The sequence below is a fragment of the Carcharhinus amblyrhynchos genome, chromosome 22, assembly GCF_965287045.1.
Source record: "Carcharhinus amblyrhynchos chromosome 22, sCarAmb.v2.hapA, whole genome shotgun sequence".
Classification (NCBI taxonomy): domain Eukaryota; kingdom Metazoa; phylum Chordata; class Chondrichthyes; order Carcharhiniformes; family Carcharhinidae; genus Carcharhinus; species Carcharhinus amblyrhynchos.
The window spans coordinates 28,925,381-28,949,186 of record NC_137345.1 but is presented as its reverse complement, the minus strand read 5'-3'; the positions used below and the strand labels follow the sequence as shown (position 1 = coordinate 28,949,186).

The window sequence follows — 23,806 nt, the reverse complement described above, 5'->3', positions numbered from 1 at the left end:
CTCAAGGCCCATGTGAACTTCACCCACCTCCACCACTTACCCATATGTTAATGATCTTTGTCTGCCGACCATTAGCTGTTCAAGGTTGACTACAGGATGCAACCGAGGCCTTGCCAACGCCACCTGGGCCTCCCCTGTAGACTACCATAGTGGGCAGTGTGAGAGTCTCACTGGTCATCTACCAGGATGGTAAAATTACCCATTTTGAATGTTTGGGTAGGGAGGGGGTGGAATTAGGATTCATACTTTTTTTTAACACTTGTTAAATGCGAATACCAAATTGCGATGGCCTTTGTATTCCATTAGTCACATGATTTGCCCCAGAACTGATATTAGGATGAATATAACTGTGGTATAATTTAGTTCAAAACTACTGAGGATTAAGTTATCTGAATTATGAGTCATTCAGATAGACTGTGCAATCCTTATATTTTTGCAACATTTTCCAGTATAATGAATTTTTTTTCTCATTTCTGTGAATCTTACAGCATTTTTCTCCAAGATTATACTCCTTTGCATTCTCATTCAGCTGATAAAGTATTTAATACCACCTAGACTATTCTGACAATCTATTTGCTGAACAGGACTGCAAATGTCAGGGTAAAATGAACGACGTGTTGTTGCTGCCCACCTCCTCCTCCACCTCCTCCTTCCCCAAGCCCCGATGAAGTGTTTATGTGGAAGACTGATTTTCCTACCTGTACGGCTGATAAATTTTTTTGTCTCAGTCCAACTAACAGCTGAACTGGAGCTTTCAGGGTAACAAAATAGACATCTTAAACACAATGCTGTCAGCTTGTTCCATATAACTGGAATTTAACAAAGAACACAGAGAGAAAGGGAGCAGAGTCTTCATGACTCTAGTATAATTAAAGGGCTTAGATGGCTACATAAATGAAGTTTCTGGTTTTGTATACATGTAAACATATCAGACGCAAGCATTTTTATGTGAAATCCTTCTTAATATTCATGTTTAGTATGAAATTAATATTGCAGTAAAGCATCTGCTCTTTATAGGATTAATGTCTGCCACATGTTACAGCTAAGACCTTTAAAACTGCAATTTCTTCTCAGAGAACAAAGACAGCAGTTTCCTTCATTAATTTTGCTTTTCTTCCTCAAACCTGATCTCAAATTAATAAACACAGCTGATGAAAAATGAATATCACCTCTTCGCAAGTGACATTTAACATCTATTACATTCACAGGATGATGTCCGATTTTGATATATCTTGCTTCTTACACCAGCTGTTCTAGCAGTTAGCTTATGGAAAATTTGTCAACTCCATGATCACTGTTAGCGATGGTACATCTGCAATCTTTATGTACATTATCCACTACTCCACTTATACCTGTAGATGATACCCTTTCACTTTTCCTCCTGAAGTGGTGGTACAGTGGCAGAGTGGTTAGCACAGCATCAGGGACCTGGCTTCAATTCCAGCCTTGGGTGACAGTCAGTGTGGAATTTGCATGTTCTCTGTGTGGGTTTCTTCTGGGTGCTCCAGTTTGCTCCCACAGTCTAACAATATGCAGGTTAGGTGGATTGGCAATGCTAAATTGTTTTAAAAGTTTCAAGTTTATTTAAAGTTTAAGGTTTTAAAGTTTAAGGTTCAAAGTTTATTTATTAGTGTCACAAGTAGACTTACATTAACACTGCAATTGTTACTGTGAAAATCTCCCCATCATCATACTCCAACGCCTGTTTGTGTACACTGAGGGAGAATTTAGCATGGTCAATGCACCTAATCAGCACATCTTTTGGACTGTGTGAGGAAACCAGAGCACCTTGAGGAAACCATTGCAGACACGGGGAGTACATGCAGACTCCACACTGATAGCAACCCAAACCGGGAATCAAACTTAGGTCCCTGGCATTGTGCAGTAACCACTATGCCAGTCTGCCACCCCATTGCCTTTTAGTATCTGAAGATGTGAAGGTTAGGTGGGCTGACCATGGTAAGTTGTCGTTAGTGTCTCAAGATGAGTGTATTAGGGGATTAGCAGGGTAAATATGTGGGGTTATGGGAATAGGGCACGGGTAAGGCACTCTGTTAAAGAGTCGCTGCAGGCTTGATGGGCCATATGGCCTCCTTCTACATTGTAGGTATTCTATGACTGTGCTTTCTCCAGCTGTGCACTTTTTACTTCTCATCAACTAAACCAGCTATTCTCCCAAATAAATCACATTGCTCTGTCTGCATACACTCTAATGCCCAAATGATCGCTCACAAATATAGCCATTTGATCATAGCAACTCAATCAGAAGTACCAAAAGTTAATTATACCATCTTAGGCAATATGCGTTACAACTATAAGACTATAGGAGTTTATCCTACGACAGAAGACCTTACAATCCATCTTCTTTTTGCTAGATTAATCTGAAGTCATCCCACTTCACAGCTTTCTCCTTAGCCCCTGAACCTTCATCTGCTCCAAACACTTAACCCATGCTTAAGAGACTTGCCGACTCTTAACTTCGGAGATAATTTGTCTCTGCCATTGTGTTTTTTGTGCTAAATATTTGAGTGTCAACGATCATCAATGGATCACAAGCACTGAATCAATTGGATTATGCCTTTAACTGCAGATTAGGTAGGTAAACAGTCAAAAGACTAAATGATTGAACTGGCAGGGTCATTGGTGCTGATTTCCAGCTTACTGCAATGTACCATGTTCCAGCATGCAATTTTCCCTGTCTTTAGTATGATTCTGAACACATATTCTATCAGACAAAAGTAAGAAAAAAGTTTATTTAACATAAAACAGATAAACAAATTACAATATTTATAGTTTTCTGTCTGTATGTTATGCTGTAAATCGTGACACAGTGATTAGCACTGCCGCCTCACAGTGTCAGGGACCTGGGTTCAATTCTGGCCTCGGGTCACTGTCAGTGTGGAGTTTGCACATTCTCCTCGTCTCTGTGTGGGTTTCCACCTGGCGCTCGGTTTCTTCCCACGCGTTCAGGTTAGGTTGATGGTCATTCTAAATTAACCCTAGTGTCAGAAGGATTGGCAGAGTAAATACAAGAGGTTACAGGGCCTGGGCCTGCGTGAGATTGTTGTTGATGCAGACTCGATGCGACGAGTGGCCTCCTTCTGCACAGCAGGATTCTATGATTCTATGCACACTTCTAAAATATGACACCTTTGCATTTTTGGGCTGGATTTACCCAATTGAGAAGAAGACCTGATGCCAAGGACTGCTTAGGCAGGTGGCAAAACCTCATTGGGCATTTCCTGTCCACAGCCAATTACCTGGCAGAAAGCAGAGGAACTGGCCAATAACAACTGGTGGGTGGGTGTATATTCCAGCAGATCAAAGTGCATATATAGAGGGCACTAGAAGGGGTGTTGAACAAGGGAGAATGTACCTCACTGGCTAAAATCAGAAGAAGGGCAGGTCCAAGATTTACTGACACTTCTCTGGAGGTACTCCTACATGTGGTAAGATAATGAAAAGAGGTACTATTCTCACAAAGAAAGAATTGTTGGTTATGGTTGTGGAAGTCAGAGACTGTGGGTGTTCACATAAACATGAGTGCAGCACTGGAAGCAATTCAGTGACCTGGGGTGTGGTCTGGGAAGATGAATGGCATTTATAATAGCAGGTACACTACCCTGCCACCAGGAGCTATCATGAGGTGTCGGATCCAAATATCAGGCATGACCAATCATCATTATCCACACTGAATCACAGAGTAACCCCACATCAATGTCCCATGGTCAGTTTGAGGTAGATGCTGTATTGCCAAGACTGAATGCCAGTTTGCACTAAATCTACTAAGGCGTAATGTTAGCCTTTGGAAACTGGTGTACATTTTATATCACATAGTTGGGCTGTGAGAGTCAAAGGTGACGTGGGTAGTCTGTGCTTGTAGGAGAAGAGAGCTCACAGGGAGTAGAGAAGTGCTGAAGGTGTTGTGAAGACGTAGTGGCTCCAATGCAAGAGGCAATGGAGATATGATGGGTTGTAACAGGGCAGCCCTTCATTGAGGGAAAGATGGGTTTTGTCGATCAGCTCCTGCACCTAATGAGATCCAATATAACCATAACACATATCAGTCTTTCAACCTGGCTGGCTCATTGGTGTGATACTTTATGTAACTGCCCTCTGGTACATAGCTTCTGATGCCTGTTTGAAGCAGCAATGGGTCTTTGGCTTCAATATCTCCCTGATGTCTCCAAATAAGTTGGGCGCCTCAATACCTTTACTGCCAAAGGCACCGGATGGCCATCACATCCGATTGGCCTCAATTCCTCATTCAGCGTTCTGCTCTGATATCTCCATGAAGCAGAATCTCCATGCAAAACCTCTTTTGGCTGATTTCTAGTAACTGAAGCCCGCATTCTTTGACCTACGCACACTCCTTGTCCACATTTCCCTTTGCCCTCTTGACGCTGGTGATTCTGACTGTTGCAGCCTTGCTCTATGGGCTGAACCAGTCTCTCATAGAATCCAACAGTACAGATGGTGGCCATTTGGCCCATCGAGTCTGCACTGACCACAATTCCTCCCAGGCCCTATCCCCATAGCCCCATGCATTTATCCTAGCTAGTACCCCTGAACTAAGGGGCAATTTAGCATGGCCAATCCACAAAACCCACACATCTTTGGACTGTGGGAGGAAAGTAGAGCATCTGGAGGAAACGCACGCAGGCATGGGGAGAATGTGCAAACTCCCCACAGACAGCGACCCAAGCCAGCAATTGTACCCAGGTCCCTGGCGCTGTGAGGCAGCAGTGCTAACCACTGTGCCACCATGTCTCTCACTCTCCTACTCACTAAAGGAGTCAAGCTCTAAATACATACCACCCCCTGGGAATTGGAGCTCTCAAGACTCAAAGCCTTGCACACCCCTATTGCAGCCTGAAGTGAATTTGAGATAAGTGTTTCCAATAACTGTTCCCTGCCCCCCAGAAATGGGCCAACATTCAGCAATCCCTCTAACTTTTCAATTCCTTGCTTCAGTGAACCTCAGCTTGCCTGATAAACAGTGCATCAATGGGCGCCATCTCCAGTCACCACTCATCTGCTGCTGAGTTATCATCTCTTTTGACAAGTGAGCCACTGATAATCCCTGGAGTGCCGGTGCCTCAGTGAAGATGTTTTAAAATCATTCTCAATTGGCAGCGGGCCAAGCTGGCACTGCCAGGTTGGCAATGGCCAGTGGCATTTCCCCCATTATGTCCCAAAGATGTACAGGTTAGGTGGATTGGCCATGCTAAATTGTCCCTTTGTGTCCCAAGATATGTAGGTTAGGGGTATTAATGGGGTGAATATGTGGGGATGCTGAGATAGAGCCTGGGTGGGATTCTCTGTCAGCGAGTTGGTGCATACTCGATGGACTGAATGGCCTCCTTCTGCATTATAATGAATCAATGATTCTATTGTAAGGAGTAAGGAGTCCTCACACAAGCCAATGTGAAATTTTGATTGCTACAATTGACACAGAACTCAGGCATCAATCTCCTGACACAAGGCTATGAGGAGGAGGATGAGGAGGATGCAATAACTCTGCAATGCAATGGAGATGTTTCGTAGATAAGGCACAAATGCAGTTCAAAGCAACAAAATATAAAATAGCATGTTTTGGGGCAATATCTATACATGGGAGTGCTGGGGAAAATGACAACTTAAAACAAAAAAAATGAGATTCTGAGTTATATACATTGATAAATAGAATTCCATATCTGCTTGCAAATGCTACAACTGTGGTTACATGCAATGCAAAAATTCATAGGTCACTGATAACTTCTATAGAATGGTGTAAATCATGTTCAATGTCTACTCCTGCGAGGAAGGATACTCAAATATAAGAGGCCATGGGGTTTCCTTGAGCTTGTTTTGTCTTTCATTAAACAGTAAGTAAAGTCGCCATAGTCCCAGGTGACCATAGGATGCTCTCCCTGACCGGCGGTAATTGAATCTGAGGATCGCCACACCTTAGGCGAGGGACAAGATTGAGAAGGCAGAGTCTTCATGTATAACCTCAGCCAGTCCAGGAATTGTACCCACGCTTTTGGCGTCGCTCTGCATCACAAACCAGCCATCCAGCCAACTTGAGATAACTGATTCCCCAGACCGAGTAATTAACATTGTCAGAGTCCCAGACGACCATTGGCTGCTCTCTCTTCTTTGAGCGGGAGAGCTGACTGGTGTTAATTTAACCTAAGGATCACCAGACCCCAGGTGAGGAATTAGGTTGAGATGGTGAGCTTTCGTGAGTAACCTCAGCTGGTAAGGGGATTAAAGAACAAAGAGAACAAAGAACAACCCAGCACGGGAAACAGGCCCTTCGGCCCAACAAGCCCGCGCCGCCGCATCACCCTACACCTATTCTACCGTGTCCAGCGTGTCTACGAATAGAACCCCTGACTTAGCCAGATTCAGGGGAGAATAGTGTCAATTTGGTAAAACCAATCAGCCTAAGAGCACATCTTTGGGGTGTGGGAGGAAACCGGAGCGCCCGGAGGAAACCCACGCATCCGCAGGGAGAATGCACAAACTCCCACAGACACAGGCCCAAATCCATGTATCTGCACAGCTAGCAGTGCTAGTCACCGAGCTGTTGCGGCGCCCGTCTACCGGGAATTGTGTGGGAATTGAACCCACACAGATGACATCGCTCTACATTACAAACCAGCTGTCCAGCCAACAAAGCTAACCGAGTCCAAGGTTACGGTTGATCCATGTCTTTCATCCATATCCCTCAAAACGCCCACACAATCAAAAGATCATTAGCCACAGTTTTGAAATCTGCAGTTGAGCTCATCATAGAATCATAGAAACCCTACAGTGCAGAAGGAGGCCATTTGGCCCATCGAGTCTGCACTGACAATAATCCCATCCAAGGCCCTATTCATACAACCCCTACATTTAACCCTCTAACCCCTCCAATCTGCACATCCTGGGTCATGGAAGGCGCAATTTAGCTTAGCCAATCAACCTAACCCAGACATCTTTGGACTGTGGGAGGAAACCCACGCAGACATAGAGAGAATGTGCAAACTCCAGACAGACAGTGACCCAAGCGGGGAATCAAACCCAGGTCTCTGGAGCTGCGAGGCAGCAGTGCTAACCACTGCGCCACTTTGATCGATATTCTTTTAACTTATGCTGACTTCTTACGACCATGGTGAAAAACATTGGGGAACATATCATTTTAAATTTTATTAACATATCATTATAAATTTTATCAGAGGCAGATTGCCACTCTCTAAAAACTTCTTACGTTCAAATTCCAAAGCCTCTGCCTCACCCGACTTTACTACTCAGGCTGCGTGAGACTCAGGCAGCAAAGCATGCCCGTGGTGTGAGTGGCGATGTGTGTAAGAAGTGGAGCAAAGAAGGTCTAGTTTTGTAGCATAAGAATTATAACTTTTGTAGCAGTAACTGCCATAAAGCAGGTGAGTTTAAAGGGACCACTGAGAGAGAGAAGTTAAGTTTTTCTCGGGTTAATGAGTGGGGAAGGAAGGTGGATGCTTAGAGGGGTGGATGGGAGCTGCTCAGGATGTGGGAAGTAGTCATGGGGCCAGTGTGGGGCCAGACAGGGTTGATTTCGGGGGGTTAAGTATTGATGGGATGGAGGGGCATTCCTACAGGGTGGAGATTACTGTGGGGACTGAGAGTGCTTATTTTGTGGGGGAAATGGAGGGTGGAGGATACCCTGGGATTTTGAGGGTGTGGGGACTGTTGGGGGCTCAGTTTGGGTCTTTAACATAGTTGCGCTGAAGTTCAAAGTGCTTCTATTTCTTTCAGAGTAACTTTCAGTGTAAAACTGACAGAACCTTCCGAAGTTAGTGACAGAAATCACTTTATTAGATGGTTCCCAGCAGTTGTCCATGGGAAGTTAGCCTTTCTGGACAATTGCCAGGTACACCCTTATGTAGGATTTCCCAGCACAGCTTTGCAGTACACACTGTCCCCCAAAACAAAAAGAAAAGAGGAAGGAAGTTAGGGGCTACCATTTCACGTCCAAATTCAGTAAAGCTGTTTCAGTGGAAATAATTGCTTATGAGAATAAGTTACATTGCTCTGAATTGGCATTGTTAAAAATGGTTTCTCTGATAAAGATTTGCAATGAAAATTGATGTATTGATTTTCCATTTGTGAAAATCATTCACATTTACATTTTCTCCAAAATATGATAACACATTATCAATGTACGTGATGGAATTTCCATTAAATGCCATAATGAAGGTAAACCAGTACATTGTAGATCCTGTCTGATGTGAAAATTAAAATAATTACAGTGGAAGCAGAAATTAAATTGAATCTTCATTTCCTTTGGGGCTAATTTCTGTCAATAGAAACATTATCATTGGTAGGCTGTAAAATTAAGCAACAGATTGGGCAAGAGTCCATGAAAAGCTTGGCGGATAAAGAAGAATGCAAATAATTTAAAGTCCACCTGTCCTGATAATAGCGCCCACCTAAGGAAAGGCCTCTTCATTTTTATGGAAATCTAGCTCACTGTCTCCAGCTAGCACTTAAATTAGCATTCTCTTTCTGCTTCAAAACACTTTGGTCATATTCTCTTTGTGTGATTATCTGTCATGTAATTCTCTCTCATCAGTTCTTCTTACATCTTTTCCTTTGTCATTAGATCACATTTCTTGACTTATTTGACTGCGCAGCACGTAATTATTTTCTTCAAATCTGCTGTGCTCTTCAGCTGTGTCGAACAATATGTTGCCTTTACCCTTAAAATCTTGATTCACTTCTTCCTTTTGTCTGCTTCTCAGTTAGTGTCTATCTTGTATTTCACACGCAATTCAGTCTGCTCTTGATAATAGGGCAGCATCTAATGTAGCAATTATCTATCAGACTGATGTAAAGATGTGACTTTATTCCCTTCCTCAAAGCATTATGGCGATAAATAAAAAAGTATGTGCCCAGAAAAGACTGTGGCAGAATTTAACACATGGATGCTTAACTTGCTTAACAAATTCATTTCAATTGTATTAGGCCTCCAATAAAATTGTGAACTTCGTAATGTCAGACCATTTATATTAAGTATGTTAAGCATTTATGGTTGTATTCTATTATCACATCACTAATTTCAAGGTTATAGTTTTGTTTTTAAGTTTTCTTATGTTGGCACATCATGAAACAATATAATAATCAGTGAAAGAATACATCCATAGGCGGCACAGTGGCACAATGGTTAGCACTGCTGCCTCAGCACCAGGGTTTACTTTCCGGCCTCGAGTCACTGTCTATGTGGAGTTTGCATGTTCTCCCCTTGTCTACGTATGTTTCCTCAGGGTGCTCCAGTTTCCTCCCGCAGTCCAAAAATATGCGGATTAGGTCAATTGACCAGGCAGAATTGGCCCCTCAGTGTCAGAGGGATTTGTGGGGTACATACATGGGGTTACGGGGACAGGGCTTGGGTGGGATTGTTGTCAGTGCAGGTTTGATGGGCCGAATGGCCTCCTTCTGCACTGTAAGGATTCTATGAGTAATAACTGAAGAAATAACAGCGAGCTACAATTGATAACTCATAATTCTGAAGTTGTTGCCATATTCAATTCATTTATAACACAGGATTTTTTATCTGTAAATACAGCGATTTTCATTAAGTCCTGGCAAAACAATTAAGAATCCCCCATCATGAGCTGAGTTTAGCCTTTCACATAGTAGTTCTGCCAAATCTTTTATTCACTGTGAACATTTGAATAGTGTTCCATTAATCTTTCACAGTGAACATAAGCAACAACAATTGAACATAGGCTGCTAAACCAATATTCCATGATATTATTTAATGCAAGCTCATAATTTTAGAAACTTGCAACACAAAAAATAGTCATTTCACATCATTTTGCAAGCACACAAGTTGGTAGCAAATATCTCTGTCAGCATCTAAGCTGATGGGCCTGGTGCAAATATGGCAAACTCTGGATCCTGCCTCCAACAAGAATGTCCAATAGGTAAATGCTTCCGTACACTTACCAGAGAAGTTGACTTTACGGATATATTCAAGGAGGACCTTGCCATCTATAGGATCCATTTTAGAACAAAGGCCAACATATCCTGGGCAAAGATCTTTGTGCATGTTGTGCAGGGCATGTGCCATGGCATAAACTGCGTCAATAACAAACAGTACTTTCCCTTCTTGCTCATAAGAATTATTCCGTCCAATTCTCTCCAGGCCTAGAGAGGGAAGAACCACAAACAGGAAAAAATGTTGACGGTTAACTTTTTAAAACCACGCCACTTTCAAGGAAATAATAATCAAGATTTTGAGGGGGTTGGGAAGAGTTAAAAGGCAGTGAGAGTGATCCATTTATGGTCCATTGCACTTTCTTGAAGGGGGAAAATAGTGAATTAAAATTAAAATTTCTTAACAAAATGCCTCAACTCAAAGATGGCAATAAGTAAAGATAATTGTACCATCTTAATGAAACCTGGATCTCGCGTCAGGTTATTTCATGGTTGTCTTTTATTGAATTTTGCTTTATAATCTCTGTAGTAAAATGGAGGAGAAAGCATTTTTGGAAAAATTGTGTTAAGTAAACTTACTGTGTTTACAAAAATGGAGGCATGTTTCTGGAGCAAGAAGAACATCGTCCTAAAACTGGTGAGCAGGAATTTTCAGAAAATATTTGGGCCAATGTTAACTCCCTCATTCCAGGTCGAGACCGTGGTCGGAATTTAGTGGTCATGGTGATGGGCTTGCTCACTTCGTGAAGAGCTTGAGGCAACACTGTTGCAAAAATTTCTGGAAGCCTAATGAGGATTAACCCCCAATTAGGCAGCAAGTTGACTGCCATCAGCATCCCTGCCTCCAAAAGACTATTTCTCACAGCATGCAGGTATGGGATGTGTCTCCCATCTCCGAGAGCTGTCAGACAATCAGAGTCCAGCAGTTCTCCAGTACCGGCTGTGCCACTAGAATGGTGGCCATTGCCAGAACTTCAGTGGGGTCAAGTAAAAGGATCATTCCTGGAGTCCCGGATGAAGGTGAAAATAGGGTGGGAATTGCAGGAGATAGTGATGGAGGCTCTGATGAGGTGGGTGGGAAGTAGGGATCATTGTGACGCAAGGGGTGTGGGTCCCCAAGGGCACTTCCCTCATTGCTGATGAGTCCCTCCATTAGGCACAAGATGATTAAGAAAGAGGGACCAACCTATTTGCCCCTTACCTGCTCAAAGGCATAACCAACACGGTTTACGTAGCAGTTTTCCCACATGGCATTGCCCCCAGTTAAATACAATGGCAGTGGGCTGAGGCTCATAAGTGGCAAGACAATAAGGTCATTTTTGGCCCCCCTCTTCCTGGATTTAATTGGGGTTTGGGAGAGGATTTGGAAAATGATAGGGTCTCCAAAGCACACCACTCCACCCTATGATAGTGAAACCCCCCTACCTCTCTATCCCAGTCCACCTCCAGGGGAAGCATTAAATTCTGACCAGGGTGCATAAGAGGTTAAAATTGACAAGGTTGATTAGCAATCCATGGTCACTTCACTCCTGTCTGGAGACATTTAACCTTTGCAATGCTGAAGTCGGTTAAGATTCCTGCTACAAATAAGCCATCAAGGAGCCAAATTAAATTGAAAAAGGTCTGATCCACTTACAAAATCAGTGTGGCAACATAGTTTTTACGATGATTCAAGGGGGGAAAGGCTTCATGCAGGGTCAGAATGGGAATGTTCATACTTGCTTAAAGAAATGAAGGTTGAGGGATGCAGGACACGAATGAAGTGACCATGAGTTGTTAAGCAACCTTGTCAATGTTAATCTCTTATACACACTATCATAGGGTGGAGTGGTGTGGGTGGAGACCACATCGCTTTCCAAATCCATGCATCATTCGCTTGGATTGCCACTGATGTCCAGCTCTTGTCCAGATTTGGAAAATTTAAATGAGGCCTATAATCATGTTTAACTGGGCCTCCTTTCTCAGGTGCTGTGCTTCATTTCATTAAATAAATAAACTAAATCAACAAACTGTGGAATAAAGTAAAAATGTGGTTCCTTAAAAGAATGGTGGATCAAAATAAATTAAATCTCTACAGATGTATACTTGTGTGTGTGTATACGTGTGTGCACTGTGTGCTATGTGTATGTGCGTTGTGTGCTGTGTGCATGTGTGCATGTGCGCATGTGCATGTGCTGTATGTGTCCTGTTGAGACCAAGTCCATTCAGGAGTGGGACTTTTCCATCACCGGGGATTGGTTGGATTCAACTGGTGACATATTGAAAAGTTATGGGTGCTCTTCTCATAATGCTTCCATGCAATCAAATCAAAGGTTAGGAGAATTACTGATAGTGCACCCACGGTGTTCTGCTAAGCCACTTGCTTCACAAATAACCCCAGTAATGAGCCAGAACCTTGGAAAATCAGCCAGTGGTGTTTCAGAAAGGAAATAAAACAGATCTGTTGCAATTATACAGATCCTCAATTGTTATACGCTTCTTAACTTGTCCTCATACAAATTGGCATCAGGACACATTTCTTGAATGGTCTTTCAGTTGGTAATCCTCTGATATTGTTACAGTCTGTCCAGTTTCAAGTTATAAAATCATGACATGACATGATTGTTGATCTAAATGTTTCATTGTACGCAGCATTGTGTGATTCAGTTTGAACTGCCTTGGGCTAAAATGATATAGCCCTTGCCCAGGGAATTACAATGTGTCACGCTGGTACGAACCGCCTGTAGAACACAAGCTCTGATTTGTAAATCAAGATGCAGAAAGCTGTTTCCAAAATTCAATTATCCCTTGTCAAAACATTAATTGGGCATGTGAAGCATGCACAAATGTAAAACTGATGTCTGTCAAGTGGCTCTAAACTCATTAACATGGAACACAAGCTTCCCCACCACTGAGTCTGATTCTGATCAAATTCAATTGACTGTTCTCTATCCAGACACCTCTTGAAGAGACAGTATATTCTACAGACCATTGGCCAGTTTCTTTTCAGTTCAGTTCTTTCATCCCCATTCGCATTTCATTGAAGCGAGTCAGAACTCTGCAGAACCAAGGTGCGGAGCCAAGATATGAAATGCGAAATAACTCAGTTAAAAGACTCTGAAAGGAGCTAAAAAAAGTATGAATATCCTTTTATTTGGATTTCAGAAATGGTTTTAATATAAAGGTAGATATTGTGAGGGTGAAATTGATTTTGAATGTCAGTGCTAAACAATGGAAATGCAAAGCAGGCATCCAACTGGGCTTTGCCCATCCTGCACTTTGCCCAAGAAAAGTTTCACCACCCTCCACCATATTTCTGTGCGCCTCCTGATTTAATTTTGCTTCTGCACTAATTGATTTATTGCAATAAATATAAATGATCCAGTAGCACAATGGACCAGGAAATTTAAGCAGGGGTAAAAAACAAAATAAGTGAACACCCTCCCATCCATTTTTTGCATGTAATTAGCCTCAGGCTGGGGAATGGCACAAGGGCACTTGCACTATGCTAATACTTATTAGCATCTATTTCGAGAACTCTTGACTCAATCATCTGTGCTCGCTTAAGTTTCTGCTCCCACTGGTGGAGATTCACATGAGCAAGGATCATGTATGGTCACCATCAATGGAGACCAAGAGTGATTGTCTTGCTTGTGGGACCAGAGGCCATTGAGGCCACCCAGGACGTCGGGCAAGGGATGTCCCTTGGGCAGTACCAAGGTAGCACGGCCAACCTGGCACCCTCACATTGCTCACTGGGCACCCTAGCACTGCCAGCCTGGCACACATTGCCCACTGGGCACCCTGGCACTGCCCACCAGGCACAATGGCAGTGCCAAGGGGTGAGGCCTGAGGAGCCAGGGCCAGAGCCAGACTGGGGTTGGGGGAGAGTTAGGATGGCAGGGAATGAGGGAACTCTGTTTGAGAGGTGGGGGCTGCTAGTCGGGCTGATGCTTAAGGCCAGTCATTGTGGAGTGGGAGGAGGGGTGGAGGGGGGAATTGGAGGCTGGTCACTGGGGATGCGGGAGTGGAGTTGGTGTGGGGCGGTCACCAGGAGGCCAGATCCAGCCATCAGAGGTCAGGATCGGCAATTGGGAGGCTGGGTTTGGCCATCAGGAGGCTGGGTCTGGCCATCTGGCCATGTTGCAGGGGAGGGGGGGTGTGGGTCGAGGCTGGCAATCAGGATGCCGATGATTGGGAGGCCAGACGAGGGTTGGGGGGGAAGTAGTTGTCAACCAACCTCCCAGTACACTGGGAGATTGGTGCATGCACACTAGCCCCCTCTGCAATCAAATGCCGGCCTCTCGGCAGATTTAGGCCCTGCTCTTGCTGTAAATTCATTCATTTAAACTTGCCCCAAAAAAAGGCAAGAAAAATTCTGTATTCTCGCCTGTTTGGCACTTAACGGTGCTACCTTTTTCAAAAACATCTTAAGTTTTATAGCACTACCAAGCACATATGGGTGGCATGAGAGTACAGTGGTTAGCACTGCTGCTTCACAGCTCCAGGGACCTGGGTTCGATTCCCGGCTTGGGTCACTGTCTGTGTGGAGTTTGCACATTCTCCTCATGTCTGGGTGGGTTTAATCTGGGTGCTCCGGTTTCCTCCCACAGTCCAAAGATGTGTGGGTTAGGTTGTTTGGCCATGCTAAAATTGCCCTTAGTGCCCTGAGATGTGTAGGTTAGAGGGATTAGTGGATAAATATGTAGGGATATGGAGGTAGGGCCTGGGTCGGATTGTGGTCGGTGCAGATCGATGGGCCGAATGGCCTCTTTCTGTACTGCAGGGTTTCTATGGTTTCTATATACAAAGAAGATTTTACATTGGAATCACTGGGTGGAATTCTCCCATTCTGGGATCAGATGTTATGGTGGGGCAGGCATGTGGAGTGTTTCTTACTGTGGAGGCAAGCGGGAAAACATATCATATCCGCTGGCCCATTACACAACTGAGTGCTTGGTGCCGTACTCCGTGGTTTTGCAGGGTGATCGCACATGGCTCCTTCGTCGTATCCGGGTGCCGTATTAAAGAGGTGCCCAACATCACTGACTCACGCTTGAAGAAAAGTGTACCTCCTGAAAATGAAGATGAATCTCCGAGAGCACTCAGCCTGGAAGATGGATCTTCAGGAGGCTGGATGATGGACCTTCTTGATGTCATTAAATCTGGAAGATCCATCTTCAAATGATCCCCCTACGCACGGCTGTGATTTTCTGGGATTCAGGGTCCTTGACTCCAAATTCTAGAGGTGGCCCCAGGGATTGTGCTGACACCTGCACCTCACATCAGAGGGTCATTTTTACGCCAGCTTCCAGCGGCTTTCCCAATCCACCTTGATGGGCACCAGCGGAAAATCCCGCCAACGTAAAACTGATTATTGGATTCGGAAATCAGGCAATAACTTAGTCTTAATCATTCTGGACAAGGGAGGTTATGGCGTATCTTAATGACATGCAATGAGTGTGTATAAGGTACAAAAATAGAAAATAATAACTGGCCACAGCAACATTTGGGGCAATGATGGTACTTCTAGTATATCACATATAACATAGTATTAGCTGGGCTTTTTCTATTGAAAGCTTGTTCAATGTGATTGACATGAAGTCAGCAAGGTTAGGTTGGATTTGACTATTTTGCTGACAAATTGACTGTGCTAAATAACAGTTCAGTTGGGTATATTTAACGTCTAGTTTCCTCAGCTTATTGTTGATACATTCGTGAGGATTTCTGGAGCTGATTCACCTTGCCCTTCTAAATCAGCATAAATGTTGGTTGTCTTGCCAACTTGCCTGTTTCTAGAATGTCAGTGTGATGATCATTTGTGTGGACTTTAGACATTCATCCTCTTACTAGTGTTGAACCTCTCTTTCCAGCCTCACTTTGTTTTGTTACTCTGAAGCTTGACTCCTACACCCATGCCACATGATAAAGCTCTCTACAATTTAAATGTAGTTGTTAAACTTTTTTTTCTGAACTCCTGTAGGCTCTTTCTCTCTCACTTGACTGTCAAATGACTGTTCTATCATTCTAATATTCCAGTTCTTTGTCTAAGATACCAGCCTAGAGGTTCAATGCTACTGTTGTTACCCAAGTACAAATGGCTCCCTGAAGCATCCAATATGGCAGACAGCACACTCATTATCATCAGGGCCATGAAAGACCATCGCCCAACATTTTGTTGAAAGCGAAAAAGTCCACCAGCACTCTTTCCTAAAAAGGGAACTTTACCAATAGGAGCTGAGCATCCGTTTGAAATCCCACAAGCAAATTCAGACTGCCTTGAATGCAGCCAGTGCTGGGCCGACTGTAGCTTAAAGTTTATTAATAAACTTTAGGCTTTATCTAGACTTACATCAACTCCACAATGAAGTTACTGTGAAAATCCTGTAGTCACCACATTCTGATGCCTGTTCGGGTACACTGAAAGAAAATTTTCAGCCGGGCCAATACACCTAACCACTATGTCTGATAGCATTTGTGGAAAGAGAGTAGGGCCAATGTTTTGAGTCTAGATGACCTTTCGTCAGAGTCCAGCTCTGACGAAGGGTCATCTAGACTCAAAACGTTGGCTTTGCTCTCTCTCCATAGATGCTGTCAGATCTGCTGAGATTTTTCAGCATTTTTCTGTTTTTGTTTCAGATTCCAGCACCCGCAGTATTTTGCATTTATCACCCAACCAGTACGTCTTTCAGACTATGGGAGGAACCAGAGCACCCGGAAGAACGCAGACGCGGGGAGAACGTGCAGACTCTGCACAGTGATCCAAGCCAAGAATTGAACTGGGATCCCTGGCTAACCAGTGTGCCACCATGCTGCTGTAACTATCCGCATGCAGCTCAGCAGTAATCCTTAACGGGACTCCATTGCCACAAGATGGCACCAAAAAGTTACATTATAAAAAATACTTACCTGAACTTGGAGCTGGTAGGGCCAGGAGTGCAGTGCTGAAGCCTATTGCAAGATTGTGGGAATACCTATTTGGCCCTTTCAAATGGTTCACCTTCCACCCTTCTCAATGCTCCTTCAATCCAATTGAAAATTTCTTATTCCCTGACCCAAAATTGAGACCATCTTCAACAATAACCTGCCTGGGCAATCATCAGGAGCCTGCAGCTGGCCAGTCTCATGCAAATGAGTCTCAGGGACCAGTGAAAAGGTAAAGTCCCAGGTGACCATAGGCTGCACTCCCCCTTTGAGGCTGATGGTGATTTAATCTGAGGATCACCACATCTCAGGCCTGGGCAAGGTTGAGCAAGTGGGGCCTTCATGAATAAGCTCAGCCAGTTTAGGAATTGAATTTGTTAGCATTGCTCCGCATCACAAACCAACCGTCCAGCCAACTGAGCTAACTGACGGCAGTAACCAGTAATGGGCATGTCTTCAATGTATGTGTTTCAGGGCAGAACATCCATCAATATCGGCCTTGAAATTTTCAACTGATCCATCATTCACAGCATGTTCTCGATTTCGAGCCTTCTGATTTCATTCCAGAATGCCCCAATGCTAGCTTTAATTTTAAGTTGTACCATTTTATTCTGCATTCCCCATCAGAGGAGATAGTTTCTGTATAGCTACCTTAATGTAGGGCGATATGGTGGCACGGTGGTTAGCTCTGCTACCTCACAGTGCCAGGAACCCGGGTTCAATTCTAGCCGTGGGTCACTGTGTGGAGTTTTCACATTCTCCCTGTGTCTGCGTGGGTTTCCTCCGGATGCTCCGGTTTCCTCCCACACTCCAAAGGTGTGCAGGTTAGGCAGATTGGCCATAATAAATTAACATTTAGTGCCAGGGGGATTAGCAGGGTAAATGTGTGGGGTTACAGGGATAGGACCTGGGTGGGATTGTGGTTGGTGCAGACTTGATGGGCCAAATGACCTCTTTCTGCATGGAGAGATTCTGTGAATCTTATCTTAAATACTATGATTTGATCAATGCTGAATCTTATAAGCCCAAGGAAACACAGCCCAATTCTCTACAACCTGCCCTCATTTTTAACCCTTTTCTCCCTGTTATTATTTGAGTAAATCTACACATGGTCAATATATTCTTCCTGATATTCCGCACCCAATGTATTGCTGCAGTTGTAATTGGTCCAAAATAAGTGGAAAAGCTGAAAATTGCGACATTTGAGCAATTTTGTGGAAATTGACGGGGCATCTGAACGTTTAGTGAAAATCTTGGATTGTTCCAGGGAAACATGGATATCTGGTCACCTTCTCTGAAAAACAGGTTAAATCCAAGGTTTCCTGCTTCAGTAATGTATTAAATGTTCCAATTTACATCCAGTGAGGGATTGCCTGCCTCCACCTTGGGCTGTCCTCCACCTAACCTCCACAAAAAAATTCTAAATTAGTAAGACAGGAACTATTGTTCACAAATCCATCATGATTCTCTTTGGTCAGCTAATAATTGTCCAAGTGTGACATAATTCTGTCATTTTCGGTAGCATCACATTCATTGTGGGGAAATTACTCAAAACTGACAGGTCTGTTATCACCTAGTTGCTCCTTCCTTCCCTTCTTGTGTAATTGGTAATTGCTATTTCCTAATCCACATATACAATTTCTGAATCCAGAGAGCTTCAGGAAATTGGGACTAATGTATGTGCAATTATTCCCCTATTTCATTTCATATCCTTGAGTAGAACCCATCAGATGCTGAACATGTGTCCATTATTTTCTCCATTATAAGTTCTTACAGATTGATGTCTCCCCTTGACTCACTTTCAGGTTTCTGTATCCCACTGTTATTTTGTTCTTGTCCTCTGCTGTGAAAATTGATATAAAGTATTCCTGCAAAAAGTTTACCATTTTATCATTATCCATTATTATCTCTCCTGCAGTTATCTTTTTCTTTACTATATTCGTAAAACCCTTTGCTGTTAGCTCTGGATGCTGGGAGTTTACCAATGCGTGGTATGTGTGTGAGCGGTGTGGTCTCGCATTGTATAACTGCATCCATGCGTTCTTCAAACAATCTTAGACTCAGATTTGGGTAAGTGGAATGTGTTGTAATGGAAATAGTATGCAATATGTATTCAGCAGACACCACAGGTGCTTATTGCTCTGCGGTTAGTTTTGGACACTAGCATAATAATCCATGTTTCTGCTAACCACGAGATAAAACAGAGATCCAACTCATATCTTCAACCTTAAGATTGTACACAAGGTCATAGATACATTTGCAGGCATCTGGAAAACTATAATGTCAAGTTACAGTTAAATTATCAGCTTGGAACATATTGAATATTCAGGTAGGATCTAAAAAAATAAATACTCATTCCATCCTGCTCATCCTCTCAATTTTCCCATATTGCTCCGTTATGTTCCAGCACCACAGGCTGAAACATATCTGCGGAGAGAAGGTTTCTAAACTGGGCTGGAGGAAAGGCTGAATAAGGTCGAAAGACAATGGGGCCAGAATTTGCTGTCAGAACAATAGTGAAACTAATGGCACTCATGCAATTTATATTCAAATGCTACAACAACTTCGGGTGAGGAGCAAATGCACAGCTTGAGGGGTGCATTCTTAAGAACGTAAGAAATAGGAGCAGGAGTAGGCCATCTGGCCCTTCGAGCCTGCCCCGCCATTCAATAAGATCATGGCTGATCTGAAGTGGATCAGTTCCACTTTGTCTTGTGAAAACATTGTTTTCTTGTTTTCTTAGTCTTGTGAAAACCTCACCTTGCTATCTGCCTCACCCATCAAAATGTGTTGACTGGCATGAAGCTGCTGTACTTGTGAGATACATAGGAGCCAAATTTTCCAGTCTCGCCTGCCCCACTATTGCTGCCAGCGAGAACGGAGAATTCGACACTCAGCCAAATCTCTATTCGTAGCAGCGGGACCGGAGTATCCAGCCCAGCATGAGGTTGGAGAATTCCGGCCAGGAACTAAAATCACCACAGAATGTCTTGTCCGCTTCAACATAAGCACTCTTTTAATGACGTTGCTGTTTCATTTCATGTGTCTAGTGGTGAAGAAGGCAGATTTTCATGTGTTCGTATTGCAAATCTTTCCTGGAACAGGTGAATGGCCTGTTGCCAGGGACTTAAAGTTTAAGTGGCACAATTCCACACCAAGCGAGGCTGACCAGGAATTTCTCCCGCTCTTACCACCTGCCACTGGCGTGTTGGAAGGATTCGCAGGTTGATATTCAACCGATCGGCTGCATTATGAACGCAACTTACCTGGCCATCAAGTCCTGGAGTGAGACGCAAGTGCAGAAATTCTAGCTCAGAGGCAGGGACGCTATCTACTGTGCTACAAAGACCTCAGTTTAAATGATGTAGCAATTGTGAATTAAGGCCAATTCATTTCCAACACTGAGAATGAATCATTACAAATGTAGAGACAAAGGGGCAAATTTTCCCATTCCACCCGCCATGGGAATCACAGCAGGCAAGGGCTGGACCATGGAAAGGTCCCTTGACCATGGATGAGAGGTTTTCGGGTGAGCGTGGTCGGAAAATCCCACCCATAGAATCAGAGCCATTGTGGCACAGAAGAAGGCCAATCAGCCCATGAGGTCTATGCTGGCTCTCTGTGAAGTAATCCTGTAGGCTCCATGTTCCCACTCTATCCTCTTTCCCATCGAGTGCCTATCGAATTTCCTTTTGAAACCATTAATTGGCTCCTCTTCCACTACCCTTGTAGGCAGTGAGTTCCAGGTATTAACACTCACTCCGTAACCATGTTCTTTCTCACATCCTTCATTACTTCCACTTTTAATAATTTTGAGATTTTAAAACTGTGAAATAAATTGACTCTTAAAAATATTCAGTCGCATTCGCTCCATTAATCCAATCTTTTATTCCCCTTATTCATTTCTCGCCACTTGATTTGACATTGAGTTCACCCATTATAATTGATGCCCCCTCAGTCCTTGCACTGTTAATTTCACAATGTTGCAATGCGATTGGTTAAGGAGATACACAGTTGCTTGAACCTTTTCACCCAGGTCCCAGCTGCCTCGTTTCCCTTTTCACAATGATTTCATGTTGCACCATCAGCAATTTACCAAGCAAAAAATCTAAACACCAAAATACACGAAAGCAAGTCTAACTAACAGCAATTGCCATTTGCTGCCCTCCTGTGACAGAATATGACCCTATGAAACAGATTTGGATATGATTGAAGGATCAGTAGCAGCAGAATAAAAATTGGAAGAAAGGGGCAGAGATACATGCAGAGTGGTAAAGTTAAAATTGGACTGGATATTGAAGTTGATTGGCAAACAGCAGAATTAAGTAAAATAAACTAGTAGTATGCAATCAGCTCTCTCCTTTTTCCAACCAACAATTGGTCTGTCTGTCACAGTAGTTAGCACTGCTGCCTCACAGTGCCAGGGATCTGGGTTTAATACAAAGCTTCAGTCATTGTCTGTGTGGAGTTTGCACGTTCTCCCCATATCTGCATAGGTTTCCTCCGGGTGCTCTGGTCTTCCCCTACATTCTGAAAGATATGCTAGTTAGGTGCATTGACCTGAACAAGCCCCAGACTGTGGCAACTGGGGAATTTCCCAGTAACTTCATTACAGTGCTAATGTAATCTTTGCTTGTGACTAATGAATAAATAAACTTATCTTGCATTCACTATCTTTATCTTGCTAACTTATATACACTTTTGGTAATTTGTAGGGTGGCACAGGGGCATGGTGGTTAGCACCTCTGCCTCATAGTACCAGGGACTCAGGTTCAATTCCAGCCTTGGGTAACTGTCTGTGTGGAGTCTGCAGATTCTCCCCATGTCTGGTGGGTTTCCTCCGGATGCTCTGGTTTCCTCCCACAGTCCAAAGATGTGGGGATTAGGTTGATTATCCATGCTCAATTGCCGCTGTCAGGAGGATTAGCTGAGTTATGTAGATACAGCCTGGGTGGGATTGTTGTCGGTGCATGCTCGATAGGCCAAATGGCCTCCTTCTGCACTGTAGAGCTCCTATGATTCTATGAATTAAATACTTTAATTTAGCATCAAGTGCAAGTAGTGTGATATGAGATCTATTCAGAGACCAACATGCTGCATTTTTAGGATCAAACCAGAACTCTCATCAGTAGAATCATTAAATCCGTACGGTGCAGAAGGAGGTCATTTTAGCCCATCAAGCCTGCACTACCTAGATACTATCCAGTACCCTGCTAATCCCCCTGACACGAGGGGCAATTTAGCATGGCCAATTAACCTAACCCACACAGAACCTGTAGGAAATTGGAACACCCAGAGGAAACCCATGCAGACACGGGGAGAATGTGCAAACTCCACACAGTCACCCGAGTCCGGAATTGAACCTGGGTCCCTGGCACTGCAAGACAGCAGTGCTAATCACTGTGCCACCGTGCTGCCCAGTAAGATTAAGTAGTACCTCATCAAGAGCAACATGATCTGTTCCAATGCCACAGAAGACTGCCACTTCAGGTGGGACGGGAGTGGATGGATGCTGCCATACTGAGCAACTGTGGAAGATGTTCAGCATTCAGATTTCTAAATGAGTCCCAACTGAGCTACTTATATGAGCATCAACAGATATGCAAAAAAAAATCATTTCAATCTGAGGGATTTATGTTCAGTCACTTTGTATAAATATATCTTACCCATGACCAGTTTAAAGTGATGCAAATTAGTAACCTTAGATGGACTCTGAATAAACCATGTTTCCACTTATTTGTGCATGACATGCTGGAAATAGAAATATGTTTGTCGTGTATCAAATCAATGGGTTTTCTATTCATTATTTAGACTCAATTTGCATTCATAACTACCTCACATTTTAATTTATTAATCATTTAGCACCAGTGAGGTACCAATTAAAATGTTTCTTGTAAACAATTGAGTGAGGATTTTGAAGTGGAGACCATCACTGTGTACCAACTTGCTAGTATTTTACAACCCATATGCCTGCAATCAAAACATTCAATGATCCAAACGAACGCAAAAGCCCCTTCACCCTCATGCAAATCACTGCAGTTATTCAACGCTCTCGCGGTGACTGCACTTTTATTTAAACAGGAGAAGGCAATCTGTTAAATATGACTGGCAGGACTTCCATCATGTTTCAATTTCCTTCAGCTGAAATTTATATGATTTGTTTCAGCTGGTGGGTAATCATTTTACTCAGTCGTTTGTTGCTCCTGTTCAAGAGATTGAATTGTGGGAAATCTGGCACAAAACACACAGCAGATTGGAATTCCAACAAACAGGGCAAAAGGCATGTGTCAGTCAGAGCAGACCAAATCACAAATAATCACCTCCTTCCAAGTTATATGTGGCCTTGCTAGGCTTCCATCATTAACAAGGAAGGCAGCCTTTGAATAGTCTTCCCATTGCTATGTTTCCAGTAAAATGGAATTCCCTGTTCTTTAACAATGCCTAACGTAGTGTTTCTCTCACCCTATTGGTAACGACAACATTATCTTCTACACCCCCTCATAGAAACCCTACAGTGCAGAAGGAGGTCATTCAGCCCATCGTCTGCACCAACAACAACCCCACCCAAGCCCTATCCCCACACTCCCACATATTTACCCCACTAATCCCTCTAACCTATGCGCCCCAGGACACTAAAGGGCAATTTAGCACGGTCAATACACCTCACCTCTACATCTTTGGACTGTGGGAGGAAATTGGAGTACCCGGAGGAAACCACCCTTTCCTTCTCCCCTATGTACTCTATGACCAGTGTGTTTTGTCTGTACAGTGGGCAAGAAACAGTACTTTTCACCATATCCCAAAATGTGACAATAATAAATCAAAACAAATTTTCGAGGATGTTGCCAGGGCTAATGGGCTTGAGTTATAGGCAGCGGTTTATTCCTTGGAACATTGGCGAATGAGGGGTGACCTTATTGAGGTGTATAAAATCGTGAGTGGTCTAAATAGGATG

General features: G+C 43.4%; 1 protein-coding gene across 1 annotated transcript in view; it reads right to left on the bottom strand.

Moving 5' to 3' along the window:
• LOC145357026 (metabotropic glutamate receptor 4-like) overlaps positions 1 to 23,806 on the bottom strand; it is a 1,215,873-nt gene that overhangs the window by 467,082 nt on the left and 724,985 nt on the right. Inside the window, exon 7 of the mRNA XM_080210073.1 lies at positions 9,958 to 10,158. Within this exon, the coding sequence (XP_080066199.1) occupies positions 9,958 to 10,158 (201 nt within the window). The remainder of the gene's footprint in view (positions 1 to 9,957; positions 10,159 to 23,806) is intronic.